At 40.6% G+C, this 17,825-nt stretch overlaps 1 protein-coding gene across 2 annotated transcripts in view; it reads left to right on the forward strand.

Annotated features, from left to right (window-relative positions):
• The window catches only part of RAPGEF5 (Rap guanine nucleotide exchange factor 5), a 251,304-nt gene that overhangs the window by 108,455 nt on the left and 125,024 nt on the right, over positions 1 to 17,825 (forward strand). For both annotated transcript variants that reach the window (XM_074986184.1, XM_074986185.1), the window contains exons 8-9: positions 6,131 to 6,204; positions 13,243 to 13,368. In XM_074986184.1, the coding sequence (XP_074842285.1) occupies positions 6,131 to 6,204; positions 13,243 to 13,368 (200 nt within the window). The remainder of the gene's footprint in view (positions 1 to 6,130; positions 6,205 to 13,242; positions 13,369 to 17,825) is intronic.

Genomic DNA, 17,825 nt, shown 5'->3' on the forward strand with positions numbered 1-17,825 from the left:
AATCATGAAACTGGCTTAAAAATCATGAGATTTCAAAAAATAAATTTGGGTTTTGGTTTCTGAGCATGTGGAGCAGGGATGGCAAGTCCCCCCCCCCCCATCAGTGGCCATTGACCCACAAAAAAGGAAAAATCATTCACAGGCCACACATGAGCCACATCTTTGAGAGGCATGGGGAAGAGAAGAAAATGTGGTAGGGGAAGAAAGACTGCTTTTTCCAGAGGCCTGCATCTTCACACTAGCAGGTTCAATCTCAAATACACATGGAGAGAGCTTAATTCTACCTCCACCTTCAGCTGGACTGGCTGAAAAAGAGAGAAGGAGAGAGAGACGAGCTTTCCCAGTGTGTCTCTGCTCTCCCTCTCACCCCTCAGACTGCACCAGCTTACTTGCCTTCCCTTCCTCTCCAAGCAGCCCCTTTTCCCACAAGCTACTCCCCACCTCAGCCTGCCTTTCCACAAAAGTTCCCTCCCCACAACTCAGCTGCCACCCTCCACAGCTCCTCTCCCCCACGCAGCTCTGTACCCTTCCTTAAAACCAAGCTTTACTCCCTGCCACCTACCCCACTTTGTCTCCTCACAAAGCCTAGCTGTTGGCTCCCATCCCCCTTCTCCTGTCCACTTCTGTCCCACTTTCCACCTTCCCTTTCCTTCCTCCCACCTCCAAAGCCTGTAGTGGATCAGACCTGGAGCTCAGTGGGGCAAATGCATGGTTCTGTGGGCTTCCCTGGCCCATCCTCACCTGTCAGTCACAGCTTCATGAACCTGTTTCCTTGGGCCCCTTGTTTTTCCATGTCCACAGCTGCTGATGGGGCTCAGTGGGGCTTCATCAGGGTCGCCCCACCTCTGGGGCTGGGCAAGCAGAAGGGACATGCTAATGCAGTATAGGGCTGGGTGCTCAAGGCAGTGGTGGCCAGATGATAAGTCCAGGTGCACCCAGTCTCATCGTAAGCAGGGCCAGTGCCGAAGAGGAGGCGCAGCCACCAGTGCTGCCTTCCCTGGCCCCAAGAGGTGAATGCAATGAAGGCCCATAACCTCATTTCCAGCTAGGGCAGGGCTGTGGGGTCCTGCAGGCTGGATGAAATTAAGCAATGGGACAGATCCAGCCTATTGACCATATGTTCTTCACCCCCATTCTAGAGTGCACGTAGGTTACATTTCCAAGGTTTTCTCTGCAAACTTGAGGGCTAGAATTGTTTTCTCTTTTAATTGAGAGATGAGATAATCCCATCCTTATGTGTCTCCAGCCCTCGAGGATTTAAGAAAAATGCTGAATATCTTGAGGTACATAGTAACAGTGACAGCTGTTACGTGTAAATGTTTAAATAATGAGCCAGCAAAGTTCACACCCTACTAAGTGAAACAGAGGAAGTTCACACCTCTCCTGGCGTTATTGTTCCAGGCTGGCTGGTTTTAGAATCAGTATGACGACAGTGCATTGGTTTGTGCTGTGAAGGTTATCTCTGCAACCCAGAAGGGAACCGGTTGCAATTAGAAAGGTTTATTTAAAAAAAAAAAAAAAAAAAAAAGACAGCTGGGTTGCTGCACAATGCAGCAAAAGCTCTGGGAAGAGCTTAATGCCAGGGGTTCCATGGAGTGCTCCGCGCATGTAGATTTCTATGGTTCTAGCCATTCTGGACATAGAAAGGTGATTGTGCCCAATAAAGAGCTTCCCCTGCTTAAATAAAACTGAATATTAAAAATGAAAGTATATGTGTTTTTATTCGGTGGTTGTCTATCCATCCTTCCATCCCTTCCATTCTTTATATTGGGTGTATGTTTTAAAATGAAATACCTTTAACTGTATGTGACATCTGGAAATGGGCATATCATCCCCTCTCTTCCCAGTTGCTTAAATCTTCTAGCTTGTCCTGTCTACTTTTGCACTGTTTTGCTAATACAAGCAACCCTTATTCCAGTTTCTCCTGCATTAGAGGATTCTACTGCCATTGAAAGATTCCTCAAGTAGCGTAGCAGCTCCCCAGTTTGAGAACCCCCATCCGAGACTGGCGCTTTGGGGTTGCTGATGCAGACTGTGCGGAGGAGAGTGTGGCCAGGGTGCATGTGTGCCCCAGTAATCGGTGTGTATGACTAGCTTAAATCAGAGCAGTCTCAAGGCTGTTCCAGCTCATGTTGTGTGTCCAGGTTTTGTGCAAATCTGCTCCAGGATCAAGGTAGAAAATAAGGTGGTTTAAAGCCATTTTTGCCTCCCAAAAATGAAATAAGTCTGGAAACCAGATAGTCTGGAATGCTGAGAATCTGTGATATGTATGTACAGGTGTGTTTTAGAATATACATTACTGACCAAAGCTAACTGAGTGGCTGTTCCATGTGGTGCACATACAGCTGAAGACAGAAACACAGACGCCTGTGGCACCTTAGAGACTAACAGATTTCTTTGGGCATAAGTTTTCCTGTAGCCCACTTCAAGTTTTGCGTCAGACAAAAAATGTATTTTCCACTCTTTGTTGGCATGTAAATTAAGCATTTTTAAACTAACACAGCGGAGAGTAATTTATATAGGAAGTCAACTCTGGAATGTGAAATCAAGAGGGAGGCAGCATAGCAGGCAGGATTATCCTGACTCTAGGTCTGGACAATGAACTTTGGGAGTTATTAGGAGGAGGCAAGGAAGATGCTTCTTTATCCTGAGCCTGTGAAGTAAATGAGTAGTGCATGAAAATGGGATCACAGTCAGCCTTGTTTGAAAATGCTGCAAAAGGTTTTGCATGAGACAAAGTTCGTTACAAAGGAGGTTGGCATAATAGTCTCCTGGGAAAGCATGTTATGGATTTGTTTGATATGTAACTTGTGGTTTCCATTATACCTAGTGACTATTACTCGAATATTTGATGATAAACTTACTGTTGTTTTCATTATGTCTCAGGGCAGTGGTATTACGATAAGGGCTGATCAGAATTGACTGATACAAAGTGAGGTTTAATCTGAAGAAAACTCTTACCCATGGAAGTGCATCACCTAATAAATAAATTTGTTAGTCTTTGAAGTGCTACAGGACTGTTTGATTTTGGTGAAGCTACAGACTAACACGGCTTCCCCTCTTAAAGAATCTGGTTTGATGTCAGCAGAAAATTTGATCCTCAGATGAAATTCCTTTAATGACCCAGTGTATTAAACTTAACCAAACTGAGAAAGCAGGAACAAGAGAAATTAGAGAGCAATAAAAGTGCTGTTGGCACAGAATGCCTTATGATTTGGGGAATGTTGTTGGGGAAAAAAAGTTGGGGTGGTCTTAGCTTTGCAAACCTTATGGTCTAGAGTTTTGTTTTTGAAAAATTAAGGAGACAAGATGAGTGAAATAATATCTGTCATTGGACCAACTTACGTTGGTGAGGGAGACAACGGAAGTTGAGCCAAAAAAATTATTCTTATTTTGGGGTCATCTCTAACCTACAATACATTTGTGTTTTGAAGTCTGTAGTATCAAAAATTGAAAACTATTGCTTTTCCTAAAAGTCAAAAATCAAACAAATAATTGAAAAAATATAAACAAAAAACAAACCAGAACATTCTTTCTGGGTTGACAATTTATAGCACAGAACTTATTTCACTGGATGACAGGGACTTAAAATGGAAGTGCTGACCCAAACTTAATTTTAAATGGTACATAATTATTGTGCATCTAAGTGTATCTTCCATTAATGGTAAAGTAGGTTATTTTTCTCTGAAACAGCTCAGAAGACATTAAGTAAACCTTACTTAGCAAGAATGATAATTCCTTTTACATATAAATATCCAGCTTCTTTCCTAGAAGGATTTTCTATTTTTGGCATTAGAAAGATCCTTGCTGCAGTCCGCAGGGGAGCAAGGAAATTAAATCAAGCCATGGCCTGCTGATCTTTAAATGACCATTAAAGTCAACATTCTGAATTCTTTAAACTAATGAGCAAATGGCCACTTTTGAACTGAACTTTAGCAAGCTAATGCTCACTTAATATTTTCCATTTTCTTTCATTCATATTGACCTTTCCTGTAGGTGGAAAGAAGGTAAAGGCTACAGGTAGAAAGGGATTGTTTACCATAATTTTTCTGGGTTTTTCTGCCTCTAATCTCACACCTTTGATGCATAAACAATATCAGTCAGATATGAATGCATTTAGTAAAGAAATGTTGCCTTCATTCTTTTTACTATTTTATAAGAGTGCTGTTTCTTTGGTCTGGAGTACGTGTATTGTGAAGAGAAAAGTACAGTTTATAGTGGCATAGAAGGAAGTGCTTGGCCTGGTTCCAGAATATGTAAATATTTATGTACATGTCACATTTCAGGAACTGTCCCAGAATCAGCATTTGCTTGAAAAATATTTTCCCATCCCATCTTTACTCTGGTCACTTTTACTTAAAGCTTTTTGTTTACTTATTTTTACATAAAAGTAGTGAGGGTGGGAAATTGTTGTTTTTTTTTTTTAAATTTATGACTGAAATTCAGCTACACACACACAAACCAAATAGGGCACTAGCCAATCATGTTATAAAGCCATATATTTGTTTCATGTGTTTGAGTGGCAGGGTCTTCTGTGTTTGTGCAAGGAGTAAGGAAAAGAAGAGCATTTTTGTGAGGTAAAATTTTCAGCAAAATCAGTGTGGGTTATCTTTGTCCTTCTTCTCTGGGCTGGGAGAGCTGTGACTCTCACCCCACCTACCACCAAAAAAGACACTTATGTGTTTCATTTTGTATGCTTACCACAAAAAGCAATCATAGAAGCCAATGGATTGGTTTTAGATTGTAAGCTTTCTCCTCTTGTGATTAAAGGGTTGAGGAGCTGCAGAGTACTTAGAGCTTGTTTACACAGGAAGTTATTCCAAAAGCAGGCAGAGTGTGAATTTAAAGTGGAACAGCTATTCCTGAATAACTCCATGGCTGCAGCTATACTACATTCCCCTTTTGGAAGGGGACTGCAAATGCAGCCCATCGGCAATGCCAATGAGGCACTGATTTACGTATCACATTCCTCATTCGCATGATGGCAGCCACTTGCTGTTTCAGAAGTGCTGTTTTCAGAAAAAAAACAAGCAGTGTAGACAGGGTTCATTCAAAAACAAACCCTGTTTTCGAAAGAACACTTCTTCCTGAAAAATATGAGGAAGAAGGGTGCTTTTAAAAGTGGGGTTTCCTTTTGAGTAAACCATGTCTACGTTGCTTCCCCGCCCCCCGAAAACTGCATTTCCGGAACAGTGAGTGGCCACAAATAAGGCATACAATATGTAAACCAGCACCTCATTTGCATTTCCAATTGACCATATTTACATTTCCCTTCTGAAGGGGAAAGTAGCGTAGCCATAGCCAATGCGTGGGCTTTCTAATTTCAGAATAAGAATAAGGAGTTATTCTGGAATAGACACTATAGACTTCTGCCAGCATAACTGCATGGGTCAGAGGCATGGGGAGGTGTGATCTGTGATGCATGTAGCTTGCAGAAGGGATGGCACAATTTTTGTTGCAGTATAGCTTATTCTGCTCATGCGGGGAGGGGTGGTAGTTTCTGATACCAAGTGGAGTTTTGTGAGTATAGGCTGCATTCACATTCGGTGTGCTTTGCAAGCATGGTGTATACCACATGTACTCCTTGGCTAATAAAGGTCTATATTAGGAGCAAAGGTCTTAGTAATTCTGCACAAAAGGCTATCCCGAAGGTGAAGTCTATGTGCTAAAAAGTTAGGTTGACCCAGCTATGTCACTTACGGGAGTGAAAAATCCACAGCCCTGAGTGATGTAGGTAAGTGGACCTACCCGCCCCCCCCCCACCCAGTGTAGACAGTGCTAAGTCAATGGAAAAAAATACTTCCAGTGGTCCGGCTACTGCCTGTCAGGGAGCTGGATTAACTACAGTGGGATGGGGGAACCGTTCCTGTTGTGCTGCTGTAGGGCATGAGACACTCACCAGAACTGCGGCTGTGCTGGAGTATCTGTTTAACTAAAGGCATATCCTTGATCTTAAGAAAAAGTAGGACACTGAATGACTTGTCCAAGTTCTTTCTGAATTAATGAGCAAGTAGGATTACAACCCTACTCTCCTAACTTTTCCTGTTCCTTCTAACTTGGACCATGCTATTCTCCATTCATCATTATGATTTAAACCTGTCCGATTACAATACTCTTTTTGTTTTAACAGTTCATCAAAATGAAGAAAATAGCAGCCAGGAAACAAAAGGGACAGAAGATTTCAAATATGCTTCTGATGCACAGGTAAAGATGCAAACTTTATATATTTGATTTTTTTTTTCTGAGATCCATAAGCTGAAGATTCCACTTTACTGGCTCTTTAGCAGTGGGACACATGCTTAGACAGTATCTTGATTCTGACTTTGTTTAAAAAAAACAAAAAAAGAGAGAGAAACCCAAAAAACCCCCATATCCCTCATTTCATTAGATGGAATTTGTCTTTAAGTGGTACGTAGTTCGTAATTTAAAAAAACTATAAGTAGATATGGATTCTGAAGACCTTATTACTGACTTCTCTTTGAGGTTTTAAGACCAACAATGTTTAAAACACTACATGTAAACACAGGTAAGTTATTAAGTAAATTTGTAATGACCCAGATTATTTTTAGTCTGCATTGACGTATTTGTCCCAGCCTTGTCTTTATCTCTTTTCTCTGCTCATAAGGGATTCAAGGGATCACAGAGGTCTTCAAATATATTCAGATTATCTACACCTCTTGAATATTGTCCTGTTTCCCTAAATTACTTGATGTACCTCTCTTAACTGGAATTCTGTTATCTGGCAACATCCCTCATCTAGCAGCCCCTGGGTCCAGGCAGCCTGCACCTGTTGTCCACCGCCTGCCTTGGCTCTTTGCTGCCCCAGGGTCCTGGCAGCCTGTGCCTGCTGTCAGCCAGTGGCTGCCTGGACTCATGGGCAGCAGGAAGCCAGGGCTGGTGGCTGCCATCAGCTGCAGGCTGTCAGGACTTGTGGGCAACAGGGAGCAGAGGCTGGCAGCTGCGATCAGCCACAGGCTGCCATGACCTGTGTGTGGTGGGAAGTCAGGGCTGGGCAGTGGCTGCTAGGACCCTGGGGCAGCCAGAAGCTGGAACCCAGCTGCCAGGGCCTGTGGTCAGTGGGGAGCCAGCTGTGGGCTGGTGGAAGATGGCTTTCCTTCACTTGGAAAATTCTCTTGTCTGGCTCAGGTCAGGTCCTGAGGGTGCTGGATAAGAGAGGTTCACCCTGCACTATCCTTTCTCATCCTGCGCCACCCCCTTAGCCCCCGCCCATACTATCTCCTATTTTACCCTGTCTCCTTTTTAGCCCTTCAGTTAGGGGTTTGGCAAAGACTCAAGGGATACATCTGTACTACAAAGACAAACCTGCAGCACCAAGTTTCAGTACCTGGATCAACTGACTTGGCCTTGTGGGGCAGGGCTAAAATAACAATGTAGATATTCTCACTGAGTCTGGTGTCCAGTCTCTAAAACCTGGTTGGGAGGATTTTGTTGCTGAGGCATAACCCAAATAGGAGCATTTACACCCCTGTGTTTAGATCTGTAACCTGAGCCCTACAGTCCCAAGCCAGTTGGAGATGTACAGGTCCCCCAATGGGGAAAGAGGCAGAGGAGGCAAAGGGGGCAACATTCCAGGGGCTTGGCATTTTAGAAGGGCTCGGGGCTCCTGAATCCTGCTACTGTGACAATGGCAGTGGTGAAAGCCCCAGTCCCTTTAAATTGTGGCTGGAGCCCCATGAGGTTCACCCTGGGCGGTGCTGAGGGCTGCTATGGGGAGCCTAGCCCCACTCCTTCCACCCAAGTCCCCAACCCTTCTGGGACAAGTCCCTCACCTTGCTCATGAGCACGGCAAGTCTTTTGGCCCCTCTGGAGATGAGCTCTGAGAGTTGGTGCCAGGGGGTTTTCATTGCAGTTTAGACCTATTTAAGAGGTATTTTTTGGCATTAGTTCAAAGTCTGAAATCCATGTCTGGCTATTATACATGGTCTTTCCAGGTGGCCCGTCACAATAGTATGTGAAGTCCAAATACTAAAAGTAGATGGGCTAAGCACTATTTGTTAAAAGTGAATTTAAACTCTTCAAAAAATGTTCCATGTCCCAATATTTCCACTACAACTTGGAATTCCATAGCATGTGAGTCTGTTACCCTGTTCTTTTATCCTTATGACAAGGAGATTGAGCCCCTTAAAGCTAAACAGGATATCAAAGAACAAAGGAAAGGATTCAGGTGAAATTCTGGTGCACAAACTTTCCTGTACATTGCTATGTATATTTTTCTGTTTTTGCACGGTTAGCAGAATTAATTTATATGAATGGAATGTTCGTTCAAGTTTTTTAACAAAGATTTCAAAACCAAAAGTCATTATGCATGCTAAGAGCTAATAAACAAGAAGCTAGTACAATTTACATGGTGAGATTATCAAAACAATAATAATTTTATGGCCGTATATCCAATTATTCAGTTCACCCAGTTTATGCTTAAGCTACTCCCAGGTTTGAAAGTGTAGTAGTAATGGAGCTTGGGTATAGTATCTGAAGAGCAGATATTGCTACTAGTCTACTTTAGGCTGTTGACCTGAAAACACTTACGCAGCGTCTTTTAGCTGCAAGCACTTGTCATTCTTTATAGTGCAGTGGGAATATACATGTAAGTAATATACAAGATATAAGAAGAAATGCTTCCTGGGGTTGGGCATGGGCATAGGCTTTATAGGCTGTAGGTTGACAAAGCTGAAAACCGTATTAATGGCATTGTGTACTATGAGAGAGAGAGAGAGAGTTGTAGAGTTCAGTGGAAAATTCAGAAACAATTGTGGGGATGGGCTGGAAGGGGCCAATTCTGCTCCTGTGGTGATATATATTAGGAACAACTCCAGTGAGGTCCTGCAGTGATAAGGATTAGACCAAGTGACTTTAAAATTGAATGTGATGAAAATGTCTTCCTATCACCCTAGAAATCTCCTATTTCATCTCCATGTCATTTCTAGTTTATTAGTTTCAGTGCAATATGCCTTTCACTAAGGAATATTTTCCATGGTACATTTTGGAGCAAGTATTGTGGAGTTAACATCTTTGCTTTTCAAATCATAGTAGTGACTAATTAGCTTTTCCTTTCATATAAGGAGGGATAGTGTAATCTCTTGTACTATTTTCAAAATTAAATACCTTTAATTGTAGTATTTTTGTGCCATTAATAGCTTTGTTAGAGGAGCAAGTATCAAATTTTCGCACTCACAGGGTCTATTTTTAGGTACAAAATGCAGGTGCAAACTGCACTTGCAGATAGGCTGACCTCTGTCCCTTTTGTTAAGCAGTTTTAAATGCATCGTTTGAAAATTCAGTTTATATTAATTGAAAAAATAAGAATGACAAGTGAGTTTTATACATTCTGTTGTAATTTATGAAAAAATATGTAGCTCTTTATATAATATATATATAGCTGGTATTAATTACACCAGTAAAATTAAGGTCAAATTGTAAAATATTGTCTGCTTCCAATATGGATTATGCTGAACTTCCGTGGGAGATGTTTAATGTTGTCTTTCTTTCTTATGAAACTGCAGTTGAGTACATTTTATTGTATTTGCCTTTCTACTTTAAATAAAAGAGCAATCTATCCATTGTTTCCTTCTGGCCATGATTTGGAACTGTGGGACATAATCCTGTGAAATTGCTTATGTGAACAAAAACTGCTTTTATGGCAAAGATAAGATTAGGTGCAGAGTTCCTTTTTCTAATCTCACTATGCTCAAGCATGTAGGAAAGGGATAATTGCTCTATTTTAATCCATTGAGAAGAGGTGGGAAGTTTGGCAAGTTTTCTTCTTCCACTTCAATGCAGTGAAACCAATTGTCCCTTTAGACAAAAATTCTGATATCAGTGGGAGTTGTGTAGATATATCAGATGGCAAAACAGGGCATGCTGTGAAATGAAATTCTTTATCTTTCTTTGGATAATTTTAAGTCTTTGTTTATCTTTAATGTTGAAGTGAGCATACTGTGCACATGTGTGGCTGTTAGTCTGTTTTATTTCTGATATATGTTTTTTTGCATAGTCTAAATATATTTAGAGTACAAACCACACTAGCAATTGACAGATTGAATGTTAAGGAGCAACTGCTTGGTGCCCTGAGTTGCTATTCACTTTTTTAGTATTTGTTAGTTCCCACTTAGGGCCCCAGTATTCTTGTTTAAGGCCTCCATTGGGAAGCATCACCTCTGTAAGGGATTAATAGAAAAAGGTGTAATATTCCCTGCCTTCTAATTACTGCCTTAATTCGTAATTTTTCAGATAAATCCCAATATTTGCAACATGTATTGAAAGTCAAAAAACATTTGTTGACTCGTTGCGGGAGGAGGGGGGGTGTATTTATATTGTGTCCTTTGCTAAAAATGTCCTGCCATGTACATTTTAAATATAGGGACTTTTTCTCTTGTGGCCCTATGGTGATCTCTGTTGTTGGAATAAAAGGGGTGGAGAGCTTTTAAAGCAATCCAGTTCAAATCTTACATGGGTTTAAAAGATGGTGGAGACACCCAGCTCAAGGCCTCAGGTGGAAGGGGCAGGGCTGGGGCCAGCCTCCAGTCCACCAGCTCTTCAGTATCAGCTCCAGCAGCAATTTAAAGGCCAAGGGCTCAGGCCATCATTGCTGCTACAGTAGTGGTGGTGTTGGCCAGCAGCCCCAAACCCTTTTAAAGGGCTAGGCTCTAGGGCAATTGCTCCCTTTGCAGCTGCCCCCTAAAGCCCATCAGCAGAACTGTGTTTATAGGTCTTCTTAAAATATACCTAGTTTGGAAGCCAATGTGAGCTGTAGAGCATAGATACCGTTCACTCTGCTAGGATCACTCATAAGTGTAAGGGGTCAGAAACTCATTGCATAAGCTATAATCTCCAAGTGGTCCACGTGTCCATCTAACCTGCAGGTGGGAAAAGCATTTCAGTGCTGGTGAGATCCACTTCCAAGATGAAGGGCCCAAGTCATCACCACAGAAGTAGATGAAAAAAAAACACACTTGTCTATTGCTGCTGCTTTGTCACAAAAACATGGCAATGAAATCAATAGGAACCCCAGACCGTGCACCTTGTTATTAAAAAAGCAGAGTGGATCAAAGGGTAGAGGTTAACTCCACTGCTTCCTTCTGATATTTCCCCCTGCCAAACAATTTAAATTCCATCTCATCTGGACTGAGCTTCAGATAGCTCTCATCAAGGTCCTAATCTCAGCTTCTATCAGAAGCTGTGAGATGGCATCATCCATCTCAGATGAAAAGAGAGATGTAGCTCAGATCATAAGCATATTGACAGCACTACAAACCTAGCTGCCTCACTACCTGATCTCAGGAGCCCCAGAAATATATTTCATCAAAGATGGGCTATTCTTGCAAATCCATTTTTAGAGTGGTGCTTGCCCTGTATTTGAAAGTGGCTCCCCCAAGGATGTTTTAAATCTCTTACTTTTTTATGCCATGAAAAGGCCTGAAGAGTGGTTATTGTGTTTTTTTTTTTAAAGGTGTTTGGGGAAGAGCCTTTTGGGCTGTTGCACCTTGAATAAAGACTCTAACAAAGACATCAGTGTTCTTCAGGCATTGGAATCAAATGGGTGTTAGCAAAACCGTACAGAGGTTCTGCAGACACTGTATAGAGCTTAAGATAAACTGAAGTAATGCACATTAGAGAGGACAGGGTGTGTGTGTGTGTGGATTTTCTGTGTTTAAACTCTTCCTTCCTCACCATACAACCCTTCCAGGCTGCCTTTATGCAGTATAGAAAGGGCAGAAGCTCATTTTCCTTCCCTCCCCACAGCCTCCCATCTTTGCACATCCTCTCCCTGAACCTCCCAAGGTTCATGCTATTATCCTCCAGGAAACATCTGGGCTAATAAAGGTCCTGTAGCGTCATCCAGCCAGTTTTCAATTACAGAAGTAAAGTCAAAGGCCTTGTCCATGATCAGTTTATGAATGGTGACAGAACCTGATTAGTCACTGATTTTGCACTAAGTGATATATACCATAGAGGAGAGTCAATGTCAGATAGTACTTTACATTAAAGGCTCAGGTGAGGTCTCAGGGTAGCTATGAAATCTCTCAAGGTGTGAAATGTTGGTGTGCAGATTATGTTTATGCCTTCATCATTATTTATTATATGTGTTATTGTAGTGTCCAGGACCAGCACCCCAATGTGGTAGGTGCTGTACGAACACAGCAAAAAGACAGCGCTTGCCCCAGAGAGCTTACAATCTAAGTATATATTTGCCATTTTTACAAACACACAGCAATGCTGTAGGCCAGGGATGCACTAAGTGGGAGGTGGGGCATGACATTTTATAAGGGCAGCGCAGCACAACCAGCTGCTGCATCTCAGCCTCATCCATCTCATGAAAATGTTGAAATGTGTCACTGTTTTAATGTATGTGTATTCACATTTATATACGAACAAATAGTTTTTACGTTCTACAGACTTATTTTCTTACACATGCCAAAAGTTTTTTTTTTTTTTCATATGAACATAATCGAAATTACCTTCAGTTTGGATTACATTAGATAAGTTGGGGTGCCCTGCTAATTGCAAGGATGAAAAGTGGGGTCTGGCATAAAAGGTTTGCTCACCTTTTTCTGTAGGCTAAGGCAAAATGTGATCAAAACAGGTACCATGGTGGTTCTCAGTTAGAGTTAAGTGGCAGTATTTTATCTTTAAAATATAGGAAATGTACTGCTAGCTTAAACAGAATGGAAGAGTTAATTAATACACAATATTTACCTATTTATGACTGAGGAATTCACTTCATGTAACCTTTTTTTTTCTTTTCTTTTCTTAAATGCTGTAGCTTACATATGTGAAGAAGTGATAGCATTTGAGAAATGGGAGGTTCTGCTGTGTTATTTTTAGGACAGACTTTATTGCTCTCCATCCCTTTTTTCCAGGGCTGTTCCTGGCTAACTTTCCCATGAGTTTTTAACCTCTTGTTATGGTTCTCTTATGTAACAGGAAATAGGTTGACGGGAACGAACAAAATACAAGCATATCAGTCACACACAATAGCAGTTGATTTAGCTAGCCCTGCCTTCAATCCCTTCATCTAGATACATAGGGTAAATCAGCTGTGCCTGACAACTTCTTGTGCTGCTTCCCAAGAAGCAACTGTTTTATTCCAGCTCAGCAAAAAGATCAGAACTGCAGTGAATGTGATAGAAAAGATGTGTTTATTGTAAAGTTAAACTTTGTGGCGGTGTCATGTCCTGGGATTGTGGATTTAAGTATTTATTTGCTCTTTCTCCAACCCTCAAGGCAGGGGTTTTGTGCAAGCTTCAAGGAAGAGATGACATTGGACGGCTTGAACTGGTCCAGAAGCTGGCAAGGGAAAACTGTCAGTTTTTGCAGGTGGATAGAAAAGAACCAGAGAAGACAGAGCAAGTAAGACATTTCTCATTTGTTTGTTTGGAAGGGGGACTACTAAAGATACCTTCTACTTCATTGAAAATTTAAAATCAGAACTTAGTTCCCACTCTTCACTGAGCTACAGCTGTTCTGACATGTCAGATGATATTCCTTCAAATTCACAAAATTAAAATGTAATCAGATTGGCATACTATTCATTATTATTATTAATAACAGTAACTGATAAATCTTGATAGATTATAGTAGATAAGAATCAATTCTCCCTCTGATAAAGGCAGTGAATTCAGAATATGTTTTCTGACAAAATGTTGGTCAGTTATGTAAAATTCTTTTCTTTTAAAGGTATGTTTCTCAGCTTGCTTTAAGGGTTATGTGCTTAAAGTACCATTACTATTTTAAAGAATATTATTCTGTTTCTGTAATATTTTGGCAGAAAATATCAGTGAGAACTTTCCAACGTGAATTATCGTTGATGGGTTTAAATAGTGAGTTTTTACAGGCATTTTTATTAATGTATATTCAACCAAAATGATTTAACTGGAGAAAATGGCTCACTGATTCTATAAAGCATTTATTCAAATAATAATAACTATAAACTGAAAAAGCATTTAAAATATGAGCTGCTTTCTGGATAGCACAATGCACCTTTTTTATTCTCCTGGCAGATTGTTTGTTTTAGTTTTCATTTGAGGGGAGATACTGGCATTGGTCACATAATAATTTAAAACTTCTAAAGAAGAAGAAAGAAAAACAACACAGCCTTCTTGAATCCTGAAATGCAGTTTGTGTGCCTCTCTCCCCCTCTTCCCCTGCAGTTTTATTTACTCTGTAGTACAAAGAGGCTTCCTCTTAAGCAAAGAGTGATTTTTTTTCAGCTTACCCCCTTCCCCTCCTCCTCAAAAAAGAACAGTCAACACTAATGTAAGGTTTCTACAAAGCAAAAGGGAGAAATGAGTGTGATGATATTCTGGTCAATAGGATATAAGTTGTCTTTCAGTTAAACATGTAATTATACCAATGGGCATACCCACGGGAGGACAGCAATTAATCAGGCTCAAACTGAACTGATTCTTGGTGGATCCATGAATTCTGGGCATCTTCCATAAATTAAATGTCTTTAAACTGCATTAGCAAAACAGAGTTTAATGTTTAGGTGCTTGTGAAAATACAACTGGATTCCAGTAAACTTGTATAATTGTGTTTTTAGAATTATGCAGCAAGAGCACAGGTTTTAGGACCAGATACTTGTTGGCAATGGTACTTCAGAACCTGAGTGGTATCTTGGTTGCTGCTTTTGGCCATTCTGCTGGTACAGGCTGTCCTACTGGAGTCTGTCATTTCCATACAAAGCAGAGTATAATATAGTTCTAATAGTGGAAAGGGGTGTAACTGGTCACTTTCTTCTAACTCTTTATTCTTTGAAAGGTTTTGGCTTATTTCACCAATGCTACCATACTTTACAGAGTGACAGCTTCAGGTGAGGGAGAGACAGCAGCCCTGGTTTATGTTCAGTAGTACCATTTTCTGCAATTAGTTTTACTGGGCTAGATTGTGTGGCTAGGTATAGCCCAGAGTAAGTGGGGGGGCTGTGAAAACTGCATAATGGGGACAGTTGTGCTTCAGGGTATGTCTACACTGCAATAAAAAACTCCCATATAGTCTGTGCCAGTTGATTTGGACATGTGGCCCTAAAGCTAATGGTCTGTTTCATTGTAGTGTCAACATTCAGGCTCAGGCTGCCACCTGAGCTCTGGGCCCCTCCAACTTTGCAAGATTTTAGTGCCCAGGCTCCAAACTGACCACAAATAACTTAACCTCAATTGCACAGCTGCTTAGTCCGAGACCCATGAGCTTGACTCAGTTGGCATGCACAAGCCATAGGCATTTAATTGCCGTGTAAACATATCCTCAGAGACTACTCTCCTCCAGAGTCACAGTTAACCCCCTTCTTCTCCCTTGCTCCAGGGATATGAATTTGGTATTTTACTGCTGGCTTGTATGAGTAGCTACTTATGACAACAGTGACATTCTCTCAGCTGTGCGGGCTGGCTTGTTAGGGATGGAGTCAAGGCTGTGGTTATGCCCATTCCCTGTCTACATACTCTGGCATTCGGATTAAGTGGGTGGACAGTGTCAACTGGCTCCTTTGTGCCTCGACTGAAGGTCTAGGTAGCCCATGCAAAAGGAAGAGTGACTTTCTCACTTACCTTTTGTAGGCATATAGTCTAAGGAATCATCAAATCAATTGATTTTAAATCAGTGGGAGAACATTTTAACCTCCCTGGACACACAGACTTGAAAGTTGCCATCCTCAAGAAAAAGCACTTAAAAACCAGGCTGCAACATGAAATTTCTGAGCTGGACTTCATATGCAAATTTGACACCATCAGAATGGGTCTGAATATGGACTCTCTGATTACAATAGGTAATTTCCCTCTTTAGATATTCCCACCTTCTTATCCACATCCACCTATGTAACGCTCCCATCTCTGTACCCCTGCTATTTTTCTTTTTCTTTCACTTCATCCACTTGAGGGTGTGAATTGCAACTCATGAACTCTTACGCCGTAATACAATTTTTATTTTTTAATGTGCCTCTAGACTCCTTGTCGTTTTTGCTGAAACAGACTGACATTGTTGGCTCTGAGAACTTTAAAAGCATAGACTTACTGTATGCTTACTCTGTGCTTAAAAACACATCCCATTGGATAACCATATAGACAATAAAGTTAAGAGAATTCTGTTGTCCTTTAGCATTGTTCTGTATTCTCAACAAGACACCAGTTTCCCTGTAAGTATCACCTCACTGACTCTTCCATGTGCTTTCTCTCATGCTGTGCTCAGCTGTATCATCATAGATGATCTGCCCTCCTGTCTATATCTCAAATGTACATACAGTCTTCCTATTTGCCTCTTCCAAGGCTTTTTTATTACATTCCTTTAGCAGACAATTAACTGTAATTGCCTTGCTGTAAATGAATCTTTAAGCAGAATTGCACTGGCTAGCAGAACTGTATGTTTTGATGAGATTTTTTGAGGGAGTAACCTTTTGAGTTTTTCCGAAGGATATGTTGTCATGTTTCTGGAAGAAAAGATACTGTTTCTAAGAAGGTCTAACGTCAAGGATTTTTCGCTTGGTGGGGAATTTTTAATTTGAATAGAATCCTTGTTCATTACACAGAATAAATACGTACATACACAGAGTAAGTATGTAAATCAGGAAATCTGGAGTTAAACTTCTGTAGGCAGCCTTAATTATGACTCTGTGTTCCCACCTATGACATATCTTATGGAGATATCATAAAATTAAAACAGCCTTGGAATAGTCAATGTTATTCACAGCAAAGGTTAAGAGAACTTATCCTTGTGTGCTGATTCTTATGTATCCTCTTCTGGGAAGGAGGAGAGCTTTAGTGATTATAGAACCCCATCAACTTTGGTCTCTTTGTCTAGCATTATCAGGATGATGTAAATTTTATAGGCATTTGGACAGCAGGATCTACCATTCACATTTGAAACGTGGATGATATGTAGATGTCATGGAGTTTCTGGTCTATCCACAAATGGTTGAATGTGGTTACGTTGTTTTTTTCTGGTGAATAAGAGACTGTAGAGCCTGTTCATTTAATGGCAGGAAAGACGTTAAAGACCGTGATCTGAGAAGGTGAAGTGTAGAAGGGTTAGGGCTGTGGCCTGAGCTGGTAAATATGTCTGGCTCATATCAAGCAAGTCAGTCAGGAGGAAGGGTATGGTGTGGACACTGTGTGACAGGTTGATGTTTAGTCACTGGAAGGGACGCTGGAACGCTGGAGCTCATACTGAAAACATAAGAAACTAGTATGAGAATTTTCATATGGGGGCAGTAAGCTAAGTTGTGTGTATATGGAACCATATGTCTAAATTGCCTCACTTGCATATGTTTGTTTATTTTAAACTGTGTATTTTAATAAGGTTCTCTTTGCGTCGCCCCAATCTTAATTCTCTTAATTAAGTTTTCCATTTGTGAATTTCTTTAGTTTGGCGTTTTCACTGATGAATGACCATGATGACTTTATATTTTAAATATCTTGCTAAATACTTATTTTCTGAAACCTCATTACATTGTTTATAAAATAGACTTGATGTAACAATAGATAGCACTCTGTTATACATTAATTTTTATCAAATTCCTGTTTGTGTTAGAATAAAATATTATATTAGTGAATTCTGTGCATCAATACTGTTCTCTTTTTGAAGTAGGATTGAGTGAATTGTGCTGATTAAATGTATGAAAGAGGTAATAACTCCCTCCATGCCCTACCCCAGGACCACCAATGAAAAAAAGTGTTTTGGAAACTAAATAAAATTTAATTAATAAGAAAGTCCATGAAATCAAGAAAATGTTTTGTTCATTTTTGTTTCAAAAGAAAAGGTAACCATCATGGTTAGTCTGAAAAGTACATATGCGCATCAGTCAATTAATGTAGTGTAAT

The sequence above is a fragment of the Carettochelys insculpta genome, chromosome 2 (genome assembly GCF_033958435.1).
Source record: "Carettochelys insculpta isolate YL-2023 chromosome 2, ASM3395843v1, whole genome shotgun sequence".
NCBI classification, from domain to species: Eukaryota; Metazoa; Chordata; order Testudines; family Carettochelyidae; genus Carettochelys; species Carettochelys insculpta.